Source organism: Panthera tigris, chromosome E2, assembly GCF_018350195.1.
Source record: "Panthera tigris isolate Pti1 chromosome E2, P.tigris_Pti1_mat1.1, whole genome shotgun sequence".
Classification (NCBI taxonomy): Eukaryota; Metazoa; Chordata; class Mammalia; order Carnivora; family Felidae; genus Panthera; species Panthera tigris.
This window is the reverse complement of record NC_056674.1, coordinates 9429711-9452693: the sequence shown is the minus strand read 5'-3', so window position 1 is coordinate 9452693 and position 22983 is coordinate 9429711. Positions and strand designations below refer to the sequence as shown.

General features: G+C 49.6%; 1 protein-coding gene across 1 annotated transcript; it reads left to right on the top strand.

The window, feature by feature from the left end:
* Window positions 1-4945: 4945 nt before the first annotated feature.
* Window positions 4946-17016, top strand: ZNF114 (zinc finger protein 114; the record flags this gene model as incomplete). The annotated part of the gene is made up of 5 exons (XM_042969805.1): window positions 4946-4951; window positions 5620-5705; window positions 8952-9057; window positions 12935-13061; window positions 15217-17016. Coding segments are annotated over 5 exons (1428 nt in total), but the record flags the coding sequence as incomplete, so codon positions are not given.
* Window positions 17017-22983: the final 5967 nt, after the last annotated feature.

The window sequence follows — 22983 nt, the reverse complement described above, 5'->3', positions numbered from 1 at the left end:
GGCAGAGAGGGAGGGAGACACAGAATCCAAAGCAGGTTCTGGGCTCGAAGCTGTCAGCACAGAGCCCGATGTGGGGCTCAAACTCAGGAACTGTGAGATCATGACCTGAGCTGATGCTTAACTGACTGAGCCACCCAGGAGCCCCAATAAATAATATCGCTCTGGTTCCCACTTTAAGCAATGGTGTAACAAGAATTCTGTGTGTGTGTGTGTGTGTGTGTGTGTGTGTGTGTGTGTGTGTGTAAATATTATTCATGTGTGTAACCCTGTGACTGGGTCCCCTGAAGTTTTGTGAGGTTTTTTTAATGTTTTGTTTATTTTTAAAAAATTGTTTAATGTTTATTCGGTTTTGAGACAGAGAGACAGAGAGCGAGCAAGGGGTGGGGGGTGGGTGGAGACAGAGAGAGACGGAGACACAGAATCCAAAGTAGACTCCAGGCTCTGAGCTGTCAGCACAGCAGGGGAGGGGGGGGGGGACAGAGGATCCAAAGCGGGTTCTGAGATGAGAGCACAGAGCCAGATGCGGGGCTCAAATTCACAAACTGTGAGATCATGACCCGAGCAAGGTCACTTAACCGGCTGAGCCACCCAGGTGCCTCTGGGTATCTTTTGAGGAACTACAAGGAATGTAGGGACATTCTGTTGGGACAGAGGGCAGGGGGCTGGCCTTTTTCTCGCTGGTTCCCATCAGCCTTCAGTCAGGGGCTGCCAAGAAAGTGTGATGCCTTCCCACTTTCAGGTTAGAACACATATCAGTGCGAGTGGCCACGTGGGCTCCCCCAAGATCACTTCCTGCAGAAGCAGAGAAGCTCTGGGGTGAAGCATGAGATGAAAAGCACTTTTATAATTAATTCTTTATGAGTTTTTATGAATAATCTCAGATTATGCACAGCTGAAGAAAATAACAAAGAACAGGAGGTTGGTAGGGGAAGAAAACCCGAATGGAGTATAAGAGAAGGAAATACAAAAAAGAATGGAAAAAGAGGGCACCTGGCGGCTCAGTCAGTAGAGGCTCGACTCTTGATCTTGGGGTTGTGAGTTCAAGCCCCACATTGGGTGTAGAGATTACTTAAAGAGGGGCGCCTGGGTGGCTTAGTCGGTTAAGCGTCCGACTTCAGCTCAGGTCATGATCTCACGGTCCGTGAGTTTGAGCCCCGCGTCAGGCTCTGGGCTGATGGCTCAGAGCTTGGAGCCTGCTTCCGATTCTGTGGCTCCCTCTCTCTCTGCCCCTCCCCCGTTCATGCTCTGTCTCTCTCTGTCTCAAAAATAAATAAACATTAAAAAAATTTTTTTTAAACAAAAAAAAAAGATAAAACCTTAAAAAAAATCTTAGCAGTATTGGGGAGGGGGTGGGGAGTGCATATTACCTTTAAAAGAATAAAAATTATAATGACAGCTGAATTTCCAATAGAAAGATCGGACCACAGAGAAAGTTATGGAATGATGTCTTCAAAGTGCCAAGGAGAAAATGCCAATCTAGAATTCTATACCCAGTAAAAATATCTTTTAAAAATAAAAATGAGTGTGCCTGGGTGGCCCAGTCGATTAAATGTCTGACTTTGGCCTCAAGTCATGATCTTCTGGTTCATGGGTTCACGCCCCACATCAGGCTGCTGTCAGTGCCCCTTTCCACCCATGTTTATAGCAGCATAATTCACAATAGCCAAAAGTTGAAGACAACTCACCGGTCCGTAGATGGATGCAGGGATAACCCAATGTGATGTATCCATACAATAGAATATTATTCACCCATAAAAAAGGTGCATGAGGCATTGACACAGGCTATGACACGGGTGGACCCTGAAAACATTATGTCAAATAAAAAAGCCAGACACAAAAGGACACGTATTATATGCTTCCAATTCTATGAGGTACTTAGAGTTTATTTTTGTTTATTTTGAGAGAGAGAGAATCCCAAGCAGGCTCATGAGCTATCAGCACAGAGCCCAATGCAGGGGTCAAACTTGTGAACTGTGAGATCATGACCCAAGCCAGAATCAAGAATCAGATGCTTAACCGAGCCACCCAGGTGCCCCTCTATGAAGCACTTAGAACTGTCAGTCGTAGTTGGGGCGCCTGGGTGGCTCAGTCGGTTGGGCGTCCGACTTCGGCTCAGGTCACGATCTCGCGGTCCGTGAGTTCGAGCCCCGCGTCGGGCTCTGGGCTGACAGCTCAGAGCCTGGAGCCTGTTTCAGATTCTATGTCTCCCTCTTCCTATGACCCTCCCCTGTTCATGCTCTCTCTCTCTGTCTCAAAAATAAATAAATGTTAAAAAAAAATTTAAAAAGAACTGTCAGTCATAGAGAGGGAAAGCAGATAGACGTTATTAAGGGCTGGAGGGAAAAGGAAGCAGGGAGCAAGCTCTCAAATTGTGGCAAGTGACTGAGGTCAGCCTTCTGTGACCATCTCAAGTGACCTCAAGGAAGAATCAAAAACAACTGGGGCACTCAGGTGACTCAGTGGGTTGAGCGTCCGACTTCGGCTCAGGTCACGATCTCTCGGGTTCGTGAGTTCGAGCCCCGTGTCGCCTGCTTCGGATTCTGTGTCTCCCTCTTTTTCTGCCCCTTCCCTGCTCATGCTCTGTCCCTCTCCCTCTCTCAAAAAGAAATAAACATTAAAAAAAATTGTTTAAGAATTTAAAAAAAAAAAAAAAAGGAAGAGCTGAAAACCCGGTTAAGCAGAGGCACGCAAGCAATATTTTTAATCAGATAGGATAGATACATAATGTATTGAGGTGACTTGAGGGTCTCTCTCCTGTCTCCGTGGAGACGTGGAGAAGTAATTTTTACGCGGAAACAAATTACACCTTGTGACGCTCAAGTATTTGGAGAACTGGTTGCAAACAAGGATACGCTTCTCCCTTTTGTATATATGATCCCCAGCAGCTAACAAGCTTTGGAGCAGTTCTTTTAATGTTTATTTATTTTTGAGAGAGAGAGAGAGAGAGAAAGAGAGAGTGCGCGCACGTGCACGAGCGAGCGAGCGGGGGAGGGGCAGAGAGCGAGAGAGACACAGAAGCTCGGAAGCAGGCTCCAGGCTCTGAGCTGCCCGCACAGAGCCCGACGCAGGGCTGGAACCCACAAACTGCGAGATCATGACCTGAGCTGAAGTCAGACGCTTAAGGGACAGAGCCCCCCAGGCGCCCCTGGAGCAGTCTTCAGAGCAACGGAGAAGACTGTTTCCCCAGCGGTGGTGAACAGAGGTCGGTTTTCTCTCAGTGGACAGGATACAGAATTTTAGCTTGGAAAGATGAAAAGGTTCTGGAGACGGACGGTGGTGATGTTTGCACAACAGTGTGAATGTGCTGAATGCCACTGCTCTGTACCCTTAAGGATGGTTAAAGGGGACATGTCTGTTGCTGTATATTTTATCACAACAAAAACTCTGTCACAGTGTAGGTGGGGGTGGAGGGAGATGCATAGAGCGCAGAGGATTTGGGGGGCAGTGAAAACACTGTATAAAAGTGGACACGGGTCGTTATACATTCGTCCAAATCCACAGAATATACAACATCGGGGGCACCTGACTGCTTCGGTCAGAGAAGCAGGCAACTCTTGATCTCGGGGTTGTGAGTTCGAACCCCACATTGGGGGTAGAGATGACTTAAATAAAATATAAATAAAATAGCTTTAAAAAAAAAAAGAATATACAACACCAAGAGTGAACCCAAAGGTAAACTGTGTAATCACTTTGGTGATTACCCTGTATTCAATGTAGGTTCGTCTCTAGTTTAAAAAAAAAAAAAAGTACGGGGCACATGGGTGGCTCAGTGAGTTAAGCAGCTGACTGTTGATCACAGCTCAGGTCTTGATCTCATGGTGGTGAGTTGGAACCTCGTATTGGGGCTTCACGCCCAGCGTGAACAATAAATTAATTAAAATAATTAATAATTAATTTAAAATAAATTACTTCAAATTTAAGTGAAAAAAAGTAGCATTCTGGTGCCTAATGTTGATATGGGAGGAAACTGTGCATGTTTGGGGACAGGGGGCATATGGGAAATCTCTGTACCTCAGTTTCGTTGTAAACCCAATACTGCTTTCATAATAATAATAGTCTTTTTAAAATATATTTTAAAAAAATTTTAAGGCTTATTTGATGTTGAGAGAGAGAGAGAGAGATGGAGCACAAGCAGGGGAGGGGCAGAGAGAGGGAGACACAGAATCGGAAGCAGGCTCCAGGCTCTGAGCTGTCAGCGCAGAGCCCCAGGCGGGGCTCGAACTCGGGAACGGGGAGATCATGACCTGAGTCAAAGTCGACCGCTTAGCTTAACCACCTGAGCCACCCGGGCGCCCAGAAGTGTTTTTTTGTGTGCTTTTTTTTTTTTTTAAGTAATCTCTACACCCAATGTGGGACTTGAACTCACAACCCCAAGATCAAGAGTTGCGTGCTCCATGGACTGAGCCAACCGGGCGCCCCCATGAAGTCTTTTTTCCAACACAAGTTTAGGGGCACCCAGCTGTCTCAGTCAGTGGAGCATTGGACTCTTGATCTCAGGGTTGTGAGTTCGAGACTCACCTTGGGTGGGCGATTACTTTTTAAAAGACGAGTTTAGGTGCAGGGTACTAATAGGCAATGTAAGCTTTAGGGTAGAATTGCATTTCTAGAGAGGAGACATTTCATAAAAGGTTAATTGACTTGACTTTTAGCGGTTCCCTGCCCTTTCCTAGAGAGCCGGGGAGCTGGCTGGGCCGGCCTCCGTCTTTGGGGGAGGGGAGGAGGGGAGGAGGGGTGGAGCAGGGGTGGAGGTGGGGCGGGGAGGGGGCGGGAACGGGGCGGGGTTGGGGGGGCGGGGAGGGGGCGGGAACGGGGCGGGGTTGGGGGGGGCGGGGATGTTAATCAGGCCTGGCTGGGGACCTTCCAAAAGAAATCCCCAGTCGGGGTTGAAGTTACTCCGCGGACGCTCTTCGCCGGCACCCGCAGGTCAGGTGACCCTCCAGTTTAAACAGATGTAGGTGATTTGTTGTTGTTGTTGTTTTAACAGGGTCGCGGGGAGCGGGGGCCGCGTCCTCGCCGGCTGGATTCAGGCAGCTGTTCTCTTTCCCTGGAATCGGGGATCGGAGGACGTTCTCGTTCCTCGCGGGAGGGTCGCCGGTTCAGTCCCAGTAACGGTCAGCACAGTATTTTGTTACAACTGTTGGCGCGGACCTCGCAGGTCACCGGCTGGTCAACGCTCGCGGGGTGAGGAAGGCGGCGGAAAGAAAAGAGGGAAACTGAGGACCCCTCCTCCCGACCGTGTCCTCTTCCAGGGCAGAAAAAAGTCTTCCTTTCCTTGGGAAGCGCCTCTCTTTCTGGACGCCTCTAAGGAGCAGAAGTGGCTGGGGAGATCCTGGGTGCGAGGGTGGGGGGTGGGGGGTGGGGTCCCAGGGTGGGGCTCGGCCGGGGGGGGGGCAAGTCCCGGGATCCCCTTCCTGCTGGCTCCTTCCCCTGCTCCCACCCCTTAAACCGTCCATTTTGAGGAGCCGGGGTCCGGAAGCAGATACAAAAGGCCCGCTCAGGATGACTCTCTGTCGTCGATCCCTGTTGGGGGGGTGGGGGGGGGGGTGGTGAGGGCGTGGCTTTTTATTTTATTTGCTTATTTAGTTGTTCTTTTTGCAATCCCACCCCTCTCGTCTGCAGCCCTGCAACCCTCTATCCGGTGCAGGGAATGAGCTCTTGGGCGGCGCCACCCACAGACGCGTCCAGAAGCCGGTGCAGCGGGGATGGTGAGTGTGCCGGCTTGTCGCACGATCCAACACCGCGGGCGGGACCGGGTCGGATCCCGGGGAGTCGGGGGCAGCTGTCTGCGGAAGCCTGATTGCCTCCGCCCTGGAGGAAAGGGGAAGCCGAGAGTGGCCCACGTGCTGAGCCCTAAAAGCCCCCGGGGGAAGGGGCGGTCCCTCCACGCTGTGGTCCCTGGAGTGGGCAGGGGGATACCTGCGTGCAGCAGTGGGGGGGGGGGGGGGGGGAGGAAGGGGTTGGGGAGGGAGGGCAGGGACGGGGGAGGGGGGCTGTTCAGACCCATTAAGTGTTGGGAGTCCCTCAGCGATTAGGAAAATTCCGGGCACATTCACATGGAAAGGGTGGCCATCGGGTTCTCCTCTCCTAGAGAAAGGATTTCGGGGTCTGGGTTTGGTCCAGTGAGCACTTCCGCACTTCCTTTCTTGGGGGGGGGGGGGGACTGAGACCTCCGTAGAGAGCGTTTCTAAAAGAACACGTTGAAAGGAGTTCAAGTGAAGTTGTCAGCATGGAACCCCATGGTCTGAACAAATTGCCTGTCCTTAGTCTCCTCCAGGAAGGTCTGGTTCACGGGAAGCTCCGCGCACAGGGAGGGGGGATGCGCTCTATCTGCCAGACGTGGGGGTTTTCTTTCCCACCTGCTTCCCTGAGACGACCCCAGATTACACATTCTCTTTGTTCGTTTGTTTTCTCCCACTGTCCCAAACATTATAATGTGTCTGAGATCGCCCGGGACTCACCTGGAGCCCCCGTTGTAATGGTTTGTTGCAAGGAGAGAGATCGATTGCACCTGAGAGGAACCTGCGGCAGGAAGGGTTGGCGTTATTATAGGATCCCAAGGTGGGGGGGTGGGGGGGGGAGGTGGTAGTAATTCAGGGTAGGTGTATGTAAATGGATCCGGGCTTAGATAGGCTCAAACTGAGCCCAGGGTAAAGGAGTTATCTGGTCTGGACGTTCCCTTGGAAACTACAAGGTCAAGATAGATGTGGAATGTTGTGTCCCAAACCCCTTATCAGGAGTCCTGCCCCAGGTTGCAGATCGGAGGCGAGGCCGCTTCTCTGTCCCAGTGACTCAAGATCCCCCAGGCAAGAGTGGAATGTTCTCTTCTTTCCTATATGATAGGATGTCAAATGGGCTACGAGTTTTAGGGGATAAAGTTTATCAGTGAGTTAGAAAACAGTTGAGTAAGGGTGGAGGGTGGGGAGGGACAAAAGTCCTTTTGTCTTTGCTGCTGGTTTCATCCTTGTCTGATTGCAACTCGGGGGACGGGACGAATGGCTGGGAGGCGGTTCATTCACAATGGCAGAGTTGCCTAAAAGTCTCCTGTTTGCCCCAAGCACCTAATGACTTTATATTATTTGAGGGTCACAGTTCTATTTTGTGAAAACCTGGGTTCGCGTAAACCCCAGAGTAGTGAATACAAGGGGAACCCACCTAAACCGGTGACATTTTTGAGACCAACGTAGTATGGTTGCCTCTTTCTTAAACGGAATCAGTATATTTAAGAAGATGTGGGAATTTGGTTTGTGAGTTTGAGCCCTGCATCGGGCTCTGGGCTGACAGCTCAGAGCCTGGAGCCTGCTTCAGATTCTGTGTCTGTCTCTCTCTCTCTCTCTCTCTCTCTCTCTCAAAAATAAATAAACATCTAAAAAAAATTAGAAAGTTCATTTGTACTAAGCTTTTCTTCCCCCTCTCTCGCTATTTAAAGATTTTATTTTTAAGCAACCTCTGCACCCAACACGGGGCTCGAACTCGCAACCCTGGGATCAAGAGTCGCGCACTTTACAAACAGCCAGCCGTGAGCCCCTGTACTACTAAACTTTTTAAAGCCAAGAATGAGAGGTACCTGCCTGGCTCAGTCAGCAGAGTGTGGGACTCTTGATCTCAGGATTGTGGGTTCGAGCCCCACATTGGGGATAGAGATTACTTAAAATAAAATCTTTTCAAAAGTAAATAAAAATAAAACAAAAGCCAGGATGGATTGGCTGTAAGATTACATGGCAAAATAAATAAAATTAAGCTTTAATATATGAATTAAGTTTGTGAAAAATTTCATAAAGACAAGAGTACATAAAACTTAACAAGTAGAATTATTCTATTTTTTATTAGTTTTATTTTATTTTACTTTATTTTAATTATTTTATTTTAGTTGTAGCCTCCATGCCCAACAGGGGACTTGAGCTCGGGACTCAGATTAAGAGTTGCACGCTCTACTGACTGAGCCAGCCAGGTACCCCACAAATAGATTAAAAAAATTTTTTTTTCAAGTTTTATTTATTTTTGAGAGAGAGAGAGCATGAGTTGGGGAGAGGCAGAGAGAGAGGGAGACACAGAATCTGAAGCAGGCTCCAGGCTGTAAACTGTCAGCACAGAGTCCCACGCGGGGCTCGAACTCGCAGACTGCGAGATCATGACCTGAGCCGAAGTCGCACACTTAACCGAGCCACCCAGGCTCCCCAGAATTTTTAAAATAATGTAATAAATAGGTAGGTCCTCAGGTTAAGGAATCAGACACTGCTGTTGGTTAGAGGCCCTCGGCCCATCCCTGCCTGACCCCATTGCCCTGCTTCCTTCTGGGGTTAATCACCATCTTGAAATTCTTTTTAAGTTTATTTATTTTGAGAGAGAGCATGCACTGGAGTGGGGGTGGGGCAGAGAGAGAGAGAGAGAGACAGAGAGAGAGAGAGAATCCCAAGCAGACTCCGCACTGTCAGCTGAGAGCCTGACTCGGGGCTCAAACCCACGAACCCTGAGACCATGACCTGAGCCAAAACCAAGAGTTGAACCCTCAACCGACTGGGCCACCCAGGCGCCCCGCCATCTTGAATGTTCTGTCGATCATTCTTTCGGTCTTCCTTTTTTTCCCCCGTTAAGTGTATAGTTGAAGCATTTTCAGACCTGCGGTGAATGTATAGTAATAATAAAACAAATACCCATGGAACCGTAAAGATTTGCAGATTTGCTAATATTTTGCTTTATTTGCTGTCTGTATATGAACACATGGTCGCGTAAAGTCAGGTACGCAGGTTGCCCTGTTTGCTGTCTGTATGCGCGTGTGTGTTCACAGATGCTCGTGCACACTTTTTTTTTGTTTGTTTTTTGCTGAACCACCGGAGAGAGACTTTTAGATATCGCGACATCTCACCCCTTGCACCTCAACACGTCTCCCCTGAAAACAGTGCAGTTCCCAGGTTTCTGCAGGGTGTCACTGAGTCCGCCCCTCTGTTGCTTAGGGATGTGGAACCGTCCCCACCTTGGCTGCTGCTCGGACAGAACTGCCGGGATCACTTTTGTCCTTCCTGCTTCTCACGCGGAAGAGTGTCCCCTGCCACTCGGCTGGTAAAGTGCGGGCTGCAGTCCAGCAAAATGGGCAACAAATGGGACCTTGTTAGAAATCCCAGGCCCAGGCTCCTCCCCAGGCCTGGGGAACCCGATTCAGTTTCGGAAGGCAGTTCCACAATATAAATCTTGGAGTAGGATTATAGGTAGTAGATTTGGGACTGTCAGATTTTCTTTTTCTTTTTCAATGTTTTTTTAATGTTTATTTTTGAGACAGAGAGAGACAGAGCATGAACAGGGGAGGGTCAGAGAGAGGGAGACACAGAATCCGAAACAGGCTCCAGGCTCCGAGCCATTAGCACAGAGCCCGATGCGGGGCTCGAACTCACGGACCCTGAGATCATGACCTGAGCTAAAGTCGGACATTCAACCGACCAAGCCACCCAGGCAACCTCTTTTTTTTTTTTTTAATTAAAAATGTTTAATACTTACTTTTGAGAGTTGGGTGGGGGAGGGAGGGGCACAGAGGATCCGAAGCAGGCTCCGCCCACCGTTGACAGCACAGAGCCGGAAGTGGGGCTCGACCCCAGAAACCACGAGATTGTGACCTGAGCCAAAGTTGGACGCTTCACCGACTGAGCCCCCCGGGTGCCCCAGGGCTATCAGGTTTTCTGTGTAAAAGAAATGTTTTTCACAATATGATTGTGGCAGTTTGCATCCACACAACAGGTTTTTTGGTTTTGTCTTGTTTTGTTGTTAGTAGGCTCCATGCCCAACATGGGGCTGGAACCCGTGACCTCAAGGTCCGGAGTCGCATGCTGTACTGACTGAGCCAGCCAGGTGCCCCACACAACAGTTTTCCATATAAAAATTACAGTACACAGTGTGTATCACGTCGGGATCGGCGCCGACAGCGTGGAACCTGCTTGGGATTCTCTCCCTTTCTCTCTGCCCCTCCCCGCCCAAATAAACAAACATTAAAAAATATATACTAAAAAAAAAAGAAAAAAGAAAAGAAAGAAAAAGAATCGCACCCTCTCCCAACTGAGCCAGCCAGGCGCCCCGGGAGCGGGATTCCTTTTACGCAGGGCGCAAACACCAGGCATAGGTGCCATTAGTTCCTCCTACAGGCTCATGGTGTGACGGGCACTCGCTCCCCTCCCTTTCGTTGACCACCCGCGAACAGTTGGTGCGTGGGAAGGTCCCAGCCACGTGACCGCTCCCTGGTGCAGTTGAAGCCAAAATCCAGAGTTGGATGCTTAACTGGCTGTGCCCCCCCAGGCGCCCCCTGAGGGTTTTTGTTTTCTTTTATTCTTATTTAATTTTTTTTTTTAAAGAGAGATCACAAGTGGGGGAGGGGAGCAGAGGGAGCGAGAGAGGAGACAGAACCCCAAGCAGGCTCTGTCAGCCCAGAGCCCGACGCGGGGCTCAAACTCACGAACCAAGAGATCATGAGCTGAGCCGAAATCCAGGGTCTAATGCCTTCCCCGACTGAGCCACACAGGTGCCCCGAGAAGTGCTGTTTTATGGCCCCTTTGGTTTCCCCTTTTTGGGGATCATGATGAGTTCGCATGTTAGTAACGAGTCCGTTTCAATCAGTTGCACAGTTACGGTTCAGAATCTCCCAAACTGGGCCATTGGCAGACCCTTAACAGTCAATGTCTGTATTTCTTTTTTCTTTCTTTCTTTCTTTCTTTCTTTCTTTCTTTCTTTCTTTCTTGCCTCTGTATTTCTTTTTTTTTTAATTTTTTTAACCTTTATTTATTTTTGAGACAGAGACAGAGCATGAACGGGGGAGGGGCAGAGAGAGAGGGAGACACAGAATGGGAAGCAGGCTCCAGGCTCTGAGCCACCAGCCCAGAGCCCGACGTGGGGCTCGATCACGGACCGCAAGATTGTGACCTGAGCCGAAGTCGGATGCTTAACCGACTGAGCCACCCAGGCGCCCCAGCCTCTGTATTTCTTAACACAGTCTAGGGTGGCTTCTCCGCCTTCTGACAGCACAGGGTCCCTCAGACTCACCCTGTGGATTTTCTCTTCCTAAATCAGCCCATTTCTCAGGGCTTCCTGCTTATTTCTTCTGGGCGCTTTCTCTCCAGAGATTTGCCAGGGAAGTGTGTGTGTGTGTGTGTGTGTGTGTGTGTGTGTGTGTGTGTGTGGTTCTTGCTGATACTTTATCCTAAAGTCGGCCATTTTTGAACTCTAAAAAAAAATGTTTTTAAGTTTATTTATTTTAAGTAATCTTTTCGCCAAACGTGGGGCTCGAACTCACAACCTCCAGATCAAGAGTCACACGCTCTTCTGACTTTGAGCAAACCAGGCGCCCTGACTTTTTAATGTTTTTATTTATTTTTGAGAGAGAGAGAGGGAGACACAGAATCCGAAGCAGGCTCCGGGCTCCGAGCTGTCAGCACAGAGCCCGACGCGGGACTGGAACTGGTGAACTGCGAGATCATGACCTGAGCCGAAGTCAGACGCCCAACCGACTGAGCCACCCAGGCGCGCCCCCTGACTTCTTAAAATTTTAGATTTGAAATCTTTCTTGGGCTAAAAACCTCGCTTCCTTATGAACACAGTCCCTTTGACTGATTCTGCAGCGTATATAAAATATCTATAAGAGGGCGCCCAAGTGGCTCAGTCGGTAAGCGTCCGACTTCGGCGCAGGCCATGATCTCACAGTTCGTGGGTTCGAGCCCCGCGTCGGGCTCTGCGCTGACAGCTCAGAGCCCGGAGCCTGCTTCGGATTCTGTGTCTCCCTCTCTCTCTGCTCCTCCCCCACTCACGCTCTGTCTGTCTCTCAAAAATAAATAAACATTAAAGAAAAATAAAAAATAAATAAAATATCTGTAAGATATTTCTGTAAGAAATATCTTCTGTAAGAAGCAGGGTCAATATTGGCCTAGCAGTAAGGCGTAGTTTCCTTTCTTTCGGATGACGGGCTATTATAACGTGCTAAGGTTGTAGCGTCCCTCAAATTAACTTTCCACCCCAAGTGGTTGATCTGCCGGCTTGATGGGCTCCTGGCGTCATTTATTTGACTTTCCCTATTTGGGGGATTTTCTTATCGAATGCGTGAACATTACATCATTCCCAGTTAAAGTCTATATAACAGGGTTTGGAGGCACCTGGGTGGCTCGGTCGGCTGTGTCCAACTCTCGGCTTCAGCTCATGTCGTGATCCCAGGGTCATGGGATCGAGCCCCACATTGGGCTCCGAGCTGAGTGTGGCGCCTGCCTGGGATTCTCTCTCTCTCTCTCCCTCTGCCCCTCCCTCCCCCCCTCACACTCTCTCTCTCTTTCCCTTAAATCGTGTGTGTGTCTGTATATATATACAGACCACGTGATATCACTTTACATCCATGGATAACAGATCTCACTCATTCTTTTTTTTTTTTAAGTGTTTGTTTATTTTTGAGAGAGAGAGAGACACAGCCCGAGTGGGAGAGGGGCAGAGAGAGAGGGACACACAGAAGCCAAAGCCGAACTCTCAGCACAGAGCCTGATGTGGGGCTCGAGCTCACGAACCCTGAGATCATGAACTGAGCCAAAATGAAGTCGGATGCTTAGCTGACTGAGCCACCCAGGCGCCCCGAGAGGTGGGCTAGCTTAATATACGACTGGCAAACGCCTTTCCTTGGCCCGCCTTCGTTGCAGACAACCCACACCAGTCTCCACTTCTGAAGAATATCGTGTGACATTCTTCCCCTCCGTGTGTCTGTGTCCAGATTTCCTCTTCTTGTGAGACCTCGGTCGATTGGAATAGGGCCCACCTACTCCTGCGTGACCTCCTGGTACCCCTTGCGAATCCGCAAATGCCTCATTGCCAAATCGGGGTCACATTCATAGGTACTGGGGGGCGGGGTTAGGACTTCGGCCTGTCCTCGGGAAGGGTCGCGACTCCGCCGGTAACAGCGCCCCAAACGGGCGTGTTGTTTTAGGACGCCGTGACCTTCACAGACGTGGCCGTGAATTTCACCAAGGAGGAATGGGCCCTGCTGGACCCCGCGCAGAGAAATCTCTACAGAGACGTGATGCTGGAGAACTGCAGGAACCTGGCCTCCGTGGGTGAGGATGCTACCCTCCCTCGGCTTACCCGTGGGGGCCCAACGCGAGTCTGGCCCTTCCTGAGTTCCCGGAGGGGTGCTGAGAAACGGGGCCAGGACCGTTAAGCAGCGGCGCTGCGGCCCCTGGCCCCCCGGGGGTGGACGCAGGGTTTGACCCCATGAGAGGGGAACTCTGTCCGTCGCGGTACATTTGTATTCGTTTCACGATTCACAGCCCTCGGGGGATCCTTAGGTGGGTGAACACAGAGCGCAGAGGGTGTTGGCGCATTCGTGAGGGAAGCGGAGGGACCGCTTAGGTGCGGCAGAGTCATACTTGCTTGGCTTCAGAACCCCTGCTTCAGGGAGTTTCTGTTTCTGGCACCAATGTCTTCCCCCCCACCCCCCCACCCCCCACCGTGACCAGGATCTCAGTGAGGCACCCCCTAGTCTGGTCTCCCATTTGGACGAGCAAGGAGCAGGTCTGGGAATGGTGCAGGGGGGTAAGTTGACCCCTGCACCTGCTCGCCAGGCAGATAGGAATCCTCACAAGGAAGGATTTTACAAGGTGGAATTTATTTTTCTTTTGCTTATTGGTGAGAGAGACCCAGTGCGAGCAGGGGAGGGGCAGAGAGCGAGGGAGACACAGGATCTGAAGCAGGCTCCAGGCTCCGAGCTGCCAGCACCCCAGAAGGAGACCTTCTGGGCCACGAAGCGGTCACTCCCTTACTCTCCCCTCCAGCCCTGGGCGACCGCTAATCTGCTTTCTGTCTCTGTAGATTGACCTACGCTAGATATTTCATATACGTGGAACGGGACAAAACGTGGTCGTCCGTGTCTGTCTTCTTTCACTTGATACGATGCTTTCGAGGTCCAGCCCTCTTGCCATCAGCTATCCGTGCATCACGGAGGGTCTGTGGCCAGACTATCTTTTGTTTCTCCACCCATCTGCTTGATGGGCAGTTGATTTATTTCCACCGTGTGAACACGCCTATACCTGTATCTGTTACGACGTCTATTTTCAACTCCCGTGGGTAGATACTCGGGAAGTGGATTGACCGGGTCGTATGGTAATTCTCTGTTTCACTCTTTGAGGAACCACCGCTGTTTTCCACAGGGGTGAGAGGCGTTCTTCATCAACATTTCCACATTGGTTGGGCATGGAGGGGGGGGGGGGCGCCTGGGTGGCTCAGTCGGTCAAGCGTCCAACTCTTGGTTTCGGCTCAGGTCACGATCTCATGGTTCATGGGTTTGAGCCCTGCAGCAGGCTCTGTGGGGCTTGGGATATTCTCTCTCTCTCTCTCTCTCTCTCTCTCTCTCTCTCTCTCTCCCTCTGTCCCTCTCTGCCCTTCCCCCGTTCTCTCTCTCTAACAAAATTTTAAAAATTAAGAATAATAAAAAGAAAGAATCCATTTCATCTGGGAGGCGAGCAAAGACTCTAAGACGCATCAGAATCGTCCAGGCTTTTATTCTTTCTTTTTGTCCCAAAGACCTGTGCCCCTTTAAAGTCACACACGGACTCTGTCTTAGTCCGTCCGGGCTGACACCATACCATGTTCCAGGTGGCTTTCACACATTTGTCTCTTCACTGGGAAGTCCAAGGTCAAGGTGCCAGTAGGTTTGGTTCCCAGCCAGGCCTCTCTTCCTGGTTTGCAGACGGCCGCCTTCTTGCTGTGTCCTCAACGTGCTAGAGAGAGAGCGAGCTCCATTCTGCTTTTGTAAGGACACCAGTCCCATCGTGGGGGCCCCACCGTCACATTCTCATCTAGACCTGATTACCTCCCAGAGGCCCCACCTGCAAATCCCCTCATCACATGGGGGATGAGGGCTTCAACATAATGGATTTCTGGGCGACACAAAAACAGTCCATGGCAGACTCTTTGTCCGGTTCTCTTCCATGAGGCTACACCTTCCTGACGACTCCTTTCCTCGATCCCTGAACAAGCGTTTCGTAGCAGGTCCCGTCCACACAGCACCCGTCCTCACTGCAGTCGAGCTCCCGGCACGGCCCAAATCCCTGATGTCTTTCCGCTCTCTTGCTCACTCTTCCTTCCCTCTCATGCAGAGTGACCGTTTGACAAGAAACCCACCTGACACTTCCCTGTCTTATCCTCCCCAACCCATCCCCAACCCACCTTGACTCTCAACAAAGAACTTGACTTTTGTGCACTTTTTTTCAGACTCGCTGAATCAACATAAGACCCAAAACTCAACCGCCCGGCAGGACATTCTCGCCGAGAAGACCCCTCAAGGAGCGAACAGAGTGTGTGCCGTGAGCCGCAGTTCCCGGCCCTCCCCGCGGGGAAAAGACTGGAAATGCCACGAGACGGGGGAGCCGCCTAAGCAAAGGGACCCAAAGTGGCAGCAAGCTGCGGGCGTTCACAAGAAGGGCGAGTCTCCGGTCACAATCTGTGAATATCGCGAAACGAAGGACAATCCTAAACCAGGCTCCAAGCTTGTGCCTTCCCGGAGAGATGCCTCAAGAAACCGTATCCCAAACTGGGGCTCAGATATCCTGAAACAAAATCCTGTCCTAACCAGTAATCAAAAGATCTATAAAAACTACGGATATGATAGACTCTTATGGCAAAGCATTGTCTTGATCCCGTTTGTGAGGAGTCAGATGGGGCCGGAGTCAAACGTGTGGCCTCATGATTACAACAATGTGCTTCACAGCCATAATAACATTCGCATGGGGATGGACGTTCATGAATGGGATCCATTTGGAAAAGCCTTTGGTGAAGACGTTTGCCTCAACGTATGCAGGACTCACGTTACAGAGAAAACCTACGCGTCCGATCCGTGTGGAATCACCTTCCAAGATAGCTCGATCCATGAGGCACAGAGGCAATCCTGTATGGCAGAGGCAAATCATGAGAATAAGCAAGATGAGAAATCCTTTGCCCACCCTGCAAATTCTGACTCACGCAAGGAGACTAAGCCCGGAGGGGGGAAATACAAATGTCAAGAATGTAGGAAATCTTACCTGTATCAGTCGTCCCTCGTGAGACACATGGAAATTCACACCGGAGAAAAACCCTACGAATGCCAGACATGTGGGAAAGCCTTTAAATATTCCTTACACCTTAACAAACACTTACAAAAGCACATTATCAAGAAGCCCTATAAATGTGGGCGATGTGGGGAGACCTTCAATGAGTTCTCAAAGCTTGCCGAACACAGAAGGGTTCATATCGTAGAAAAACCCTATAAATGCGAGGAATGTGGGAAAGCCTTCATCAGTTCTCACAGATTTAAAAACCACCTAAAAACTCACAGTTGACGGGCACCTGGCTAGCCCATTCAGAAGAGCGCGATCTCAAAGTCACGCCTTCAAGCTCCACGTGGGCTGTGGAGATTGCCTAAATAAATAAACTTGAAAAAAAAATACAAAACGAAACTCACAGTTGAGAGGGGTCCTGCGAATGAAAGGAATGTGGGGGAAGTTTCATTAGTTTTCTCGAAATAACGAGCACATGAGGACGTTTTGGGAGGGAGCTCGAGTCTTCCCTGAACGACAGAAATGTGAGAACCCAACACCTTGACATATTCACACCGTATGTAGGTAAGGTCTCTGGAAAGTTTGTCATCTTTTTTCAGCTTTGCTAGACGTTTCCCCTTGCCTGGAGACACGCCCTGTGAATCTAAGGAATCTGGAAAAATCTTCAAGGTTGTCTCAGTGTAATCCTTGCACGAATTCACACTTTGGAGACTCGTCGTGGGACTAAGGAACATGAGAAACACCTCTTTAAACATTCGTCCCTTAAGTTACCCAAAAGACTACATCCTGGAGATGATTCTAAGATTGTAATAGATCCAGGAAAGTCTCCCCGCTTCCAAGGCACAAATGAATACATAGTAGGAGAGAAACACAGTAAATGTTAGGATTGCTGCCACTGCCTTGCCTCATCCTTCATCTGGGACCAAAATTCATTCCTTTCCAGTTTTGGTTCTCTAATAAAATCCTCCTAGATGATGAATATGCTCTCTGTGTGCCTTTTCAGCTCTGAATTTTCAATATGCAGTAGCTTTGTTAGTATTTACACACAGGGGTTCTCACCAACACGAGGCCCCGTTTGAGCCTCATTTATTTTTTGATTTTTTTTTAATACTTATTTCTGAGAGAGAGAGACAGCATGAGCAGGGGAGGGGCAGAGAGAGTGAGACAGAGAATCCGAAGCAGGCTCCAGGCTCCGAGCTGTCAGCACAGAGCCTGGTGCGGGGCTCGAACTCATGGACCTCAAGACCATGACCTGAGCCAAAGCCGGACACTTAACCAACTGAGCCTCCCAGGTGCCCTGATGGAAGTCTTACAGCTTTGTCAATTCTTGCCTAATGTATTTGTAGACAATGTTATTAGATGCATAGGAGTTTGGGCATTTTCTTTATTACAGGTGAGTTTTTTGCTTACTGTATGTTTTAACCATCTTTTCTACTAACACTTTATTTTTGTTCATTCATATATTGAGGGAAAGCCCCTTACTATGTGGAAGACTTTACATATATCACTCCACTTATCACTCACCACCACTCCACAAATAAATGCTTATCTCCTTCTTATAACTGAGGAAACTGAAGCACAGAAGTTAAGGAAACTTGCTGATGTTAAACAGCTTCCTTTCAGTTTCAAAGCAGTGGGTGTTTTCATGGTCAAGTTCAGGCTTTCACACATGTATTAGTTTCCTGTTGTTACAACAAATTATCACAAATATAGGGGCTTTAGACAACCCAAATCTCTCATGTTACATTGCTGGCAGTCAGAAGTCCAGAATGGGTCTTGCTGGGCGAAAATCAACGTGTCCGCAGGGCTATATTTTCTGGAAGCTCTAGGGGAAAGTTTATGTTCTTGCCTTCTCCAGCTTTTAGAGGCCACCCACATTCCTTCGTTGATGGCCCCTTCTCCATCTAAACCAGCAACAGGGGTTGAATTCTCACATCACATCCCTCTGACTCATGATTCTAAGAGTCCTTCCTCTTTCATTTATAGGGACACCTATGACTACATTGGGCCCATCCAGATAGCCCAGAATCATCTCCCATCTCAGATCAACTTATTAGCAACTCTTAATTCCATCTGTGACCTTAATTCCCTTTTGCTATATAGGATAACATACGCACAGGCTCTGGACATTAGCACATACACATCTTTGGGGGCCATTCTTCTGTCTACCACAGTAACTTATGAAATTATCAAGCTTATTAACTGACAAAGAAAACCTTCAAAACTTAAAGTTATTCTGGCCTTTGAGACTGTGCTGTTCATCACAGATATTTTCCTGAGCATCTTGAGGCCAAGGACTGTGGAAGACTCTGGGTCTCTATCGGGTCAGCAAATTTTTTCCATAGAGAGCCAAAGAGGAAACAATTTCTGTGGGCCAGGTTGTCCCTGTCTCCACTGCCCAGCTCTTCCGTTGTTGCATAAAGCAGCCGTAGACCATACACAACAAATGGATGCGGCTGTGTCATTTCTGGACACTAAAACTTCGAATTACACATACTTTTCCCATATCACAAAATAGTCTTTTGATTATTTTTTTTTCCAATTTAAGTTTTGTTTTTATTTAGGTAATCTCTCCACCCAACACGGGGCTTGGACTCACAATCCCACAATCAAGAGTCACATGCTCTACCGCCAGCCAGGTGCCCCCCAAAACGTAAAAGCATTCTTGGCTCACGGGCCTGATTTGGGCAACAGGCTGTAATTTGCTGGCCACTGGTCTAAACGAAAGAACAAAACAAGCTTTTATCTCATGCTTTCTTGTGGATAAGACGTATATAGAGGCGTGGCTCTCTATCCTGATGTTTTTATTTTTCTTCTCAATTTTTTTAAAAATTGGAAAATGTGGCGACCCAAATTCTACAGAGATGAATAGATACCGGTAAAAGTCAGTCAGGGAGCCTTGGTGGTTCAGTCACTTACGTGTCTGACTACAGCTCAGGTCATGATCTCATGGTTCACGGGTTCAAGCCCCTCAGCAGGCTCTCTGCTGTCAGCACGGAGCCCGCTTTGGATCCTGTCTCCCGCTCTCTCTGCCCTTCCCCCACCTGCGCTCACTCTGTCTCTCAAAAACAAAACATTAAAAAAAATTCTTTGAAATAAATGTCTTTAACCAATTTGTAAATAAATACGTACATACATACGTAAATAGAAGTCAATAAAGAGATCCCCACATACCATCCAGGCCCATCACAAATTTATTTTGAATTTTTTTGTGTGTGTTTACTGCCCCTGCATAAATTCCCGAATCTATTTTCTGATTTTAGCCGTCAATATTGCTGCGTTGTACCGGACGCACGGGTCCAACCGAAAAGCATTTCAGACAGGCGATGAATTGGATGATTCCATTCGTATGAAATTTCCAGAAGAAGCAAATCTGGAGAGACAAGATCGCCCCAGCGGGAGGTGGGGCAGGAAGCTGACCGCAGGCTGGCAAGAGGGAAACTTCGGGGGACGGAGGCAATGATCCAAGACAGGGCTGTGGTGATGATTGTAGGACTCTGTAACTTTGTGAAAAGTCACTGCATATTCACTGACAATGAGTGGCTTTTAAATTACCCAAGAGGGGCGCCTGGGTGGCGCAGTCGGTTAAGCGTCCAACTTCAGCCAGGTCACGATCTTGCGGTCAGTGAGTTCGAGCCCCGCGTCAGGCTCTGGGCTGATGGCTCGGAGCCTGGAGCCTGTTTCTGATTCTGTGTCTCCCTCTCTCTGCCCCTCCCCCGTTCATGATCTGTCTCTCTCTGTCCCAAAAATAAATAAAAAACGTTGAAAAAAAAAAAATTACCCAAGAAAGGGGGAAAGGAGAGGGGAAAAGGGACATCAAAGGCCTTCTTGGGTGTCCACAGCTGCGGGGTGCCCAAAAGCTCTGCGAAGTTCAGCTCAGGGTGTTTGGGGAGGGCCTGGGGGCGGGGGCGGCCTGTGGATGAAAGAGCGCTTGGCCCTTCCCCCCCCTCCCCCCGAAGCCCCACCGCCTGCGACTGTCGCCCACCGATTTGTCCTCGGATCACGAATGGATGCATTCAGTCTCTCCCTGTCGGCCCCAGACCAGGCTGAGGGGGCTGGAGCCACTGTTACCCCCCCAGGGAGCACCGTGCGGAGAGAAAGGATCCTGGCTGGGCGTCCATCCCTGAACTCAACTCCAAGGAGAGGCGAGGAAGGGTGTGGCTTTGGGGATTCCTCCTGCCGCCCCATTGCCTCCGTCCTCGGTTCCTACAGGTGCAACATGAGAATTTGTAACCATTGGTTTCACAAAAATCCTAGGGCTTCTAAGTGCTTTGCGGACACGAACTCGTTTCATGCCCACGCCAACCCTGTGCGGTGGGTGCGCTATCTTCCCACTTTATAGCAGAGAAAACTGAGGCACAGAGAGGCTAAGCCAGCTGCCCAAGGTCACACAGCCAGCTGTCCGGCACCACACTTGCCTCTAAGCCCTAGGCGGGGAGGCGTCCCTGCGGTGGCGGGGTCGCGACTGTGGCTTCTTGTCTGTCCTCCCCACCGGGATGCGAGCTCTGGGAGCAGCGACCCCGTCTGGGGCACAGAGAGAGGCATCGGCTGAACACTGCGGAATAAGAAAGGAGGGGTGGGGCCCAGGATGGCCGCATCCCTTGCCGGCCTCCCAAGCCCCCCCACCGCGCTCTGCTCCGGGAGCTGTCTTCCTGGCGGGGCCTCCAGTCCCAGCGAACGGATCCTCTGGGCGACGCTGGACCAGAAGGAAACCCGGGCCTGGAAGGTCGGACCGAGCCGAGCCCGCTCGCGGCGGGACACGGGCGCCACCTGGCGGCGGAGTCCCGCCAACGCAGCGCCGCGGAGAGACGGGGGTTCGCTCTGGGCGAGGCTCTCAGAACGTTCCCGGCGGTGGTCCGGAAAGCAGTGCGAAGCTGGGGACCGTCTGTTGGCTTCCAGACCTTTCTGACCGTGATGCACAGCAAGAAATCGACTCACATCACCATAGTTTCGGGAAATGCCACCCTGTACGGCATGATTTTTTTTATTCTACTCTATTCCTGTTTTGAAATGCCGGTCCGGTCCCCTTGAACTGAATTACTCTCTAATAAATCTCCGCTGGTAATCAGGATAGATCAGGATAGAGTTATCCATGGCCTCGATTATCCTCAGGTGTTTTCTTTTTCTTTCCAGCCGACAAAGGTTGTGATGGAGAAAGTGTTCGCACCCGGACCGCTCCCCAGCGGTCGTCTCTCGCCACCTCCCCAGGGAGTCCCCTGCCGCCCCGATTTCAGGATACACTGGGCTCAGAGAGGCTAAGACACTTGTCCAAGGCCACACAGGTTATATGCAGCATGGCTAGTGTCTGCCTCACTCCTGGAGGATAGAAATCACCAAGGGCTCCAAATATCAGTGCTATGAAGTATAGTTTAGTTCAGTCCTTTCTCCGTTTTTGCCAAGAAGATTGTGCTGCGCCGGCCTGCTGGGGTTTTGATGCTTTTTAATATAGATTAATGACGTTCCAGAGCTCGTGCTTAAAAATGCGAGTCGTCAGGGGGCGCCTGGGTGGCTCAGTCAGTTGAGCGTCCGACCGACTGCAGCTCAGGTCATGATCTCGCGGTTCGTGGGTTCGAGCCCCACGTCGGGCTCTGGGCTGACGGCTCGGAGCCTGGAGCCTGCTTCGGATTCGGTGTCTCCCTCTCTCTCTGCCGCTCCCCTGCTCATGCTGTCTCTCTCTCTCTCTCTCTCTCTCTCAGAAATAAATATTAAAAAATCAAAAAATAAACAGGCTCAAACAGGGCCTCGTGTTGGTGAGAACACCCGTGTGGAAATACTAACAAAGCTACTGTATATTGAAAATTCAGAGCTGGAAAGGCACACAGAGAGCATATTCATCATCTCGGAGGATTTTATTAGAGAACCAAAACTGGAAAGGAATGAATTTTGGTCCCAGATGAAGGATGAGGCAAGGCAGTGGCAGCAATCCTAACATTTACTGTGTTTCTCTCCTACTATGTATTCATCTGTGCCTTGGAAGCGGGGAGACTTTCCTGGATCTATTACAATCTTAGAATCATCTCCAGGATGTAGTCTCTTGGGTAACTTAAGGGACGAATGTTTAAAGAGGCGTTTCTCATGTTCCTTACTCCCACGACGAGTCTCTCCCGTCTCTCTGCCCCTCCACTGCTCGCGCAAACTCTTTCTCTCCCTCCCTCTCAAAACAAATAAAAACATCGAAATTTAAATTTTTATCAAAGTTTGTTGATTCATGGGAATGCAAGCTGGTGCAGCCACTCTGGAAAACAGTATGGAGGTTCCTCAAAAAACTAAAAATAGAACCACCCTACGACCCAGCCATCGCACTATTAGGCATTTATCCAAGGGATACAGGGGTGCTGTTTCGAAGGGACACATTCACCCCAATGTTTATAGCAGCACTATCGACAACAGCCAAAGTATGGAAAGAGCCCAAATGTCCATCGATGGATGAACGGGTAAAGAAGATGTGGTCTATATATCCAATGGAGCATTACTCGGCAATCAAAAAGAATGAAATCTTGCCATTTGCAACTACGTGGATGGGACTGGAGGGCATCATGCTAAGTGAAATTAGTCAGAGAAAGACAAACATCATATGACTTCACTCATATGAGGACTCTGAGACAAAACAGATGAACATAAGGGAAGGGAAGCAAAAATAATCTAAAAACAGGGAGGGGGACAAAACAGAAGAGACTCATAAGTAGGGAGAACAAACTGAGGGTTCCTGGAGGGGTTGTGGGAGGGGGGATGGGCTAAATGGGGAAGGGGCACTAAGGAATCTCCTCCCGAAATCATTGTTGCACTCTATGCTCATTTGGATGTAAATTAAAAAAAAAAAAAAGTTTGTTGATTCAGAAAGGAAGGAATATTCTTCCTAGAGTTGCCTAGTAAACATACTCCCTTGCTATTCAAATGTGCATGCAGCTGTTGGGATCCTTGTAATGCTTGTACCTAAAATTCTGTA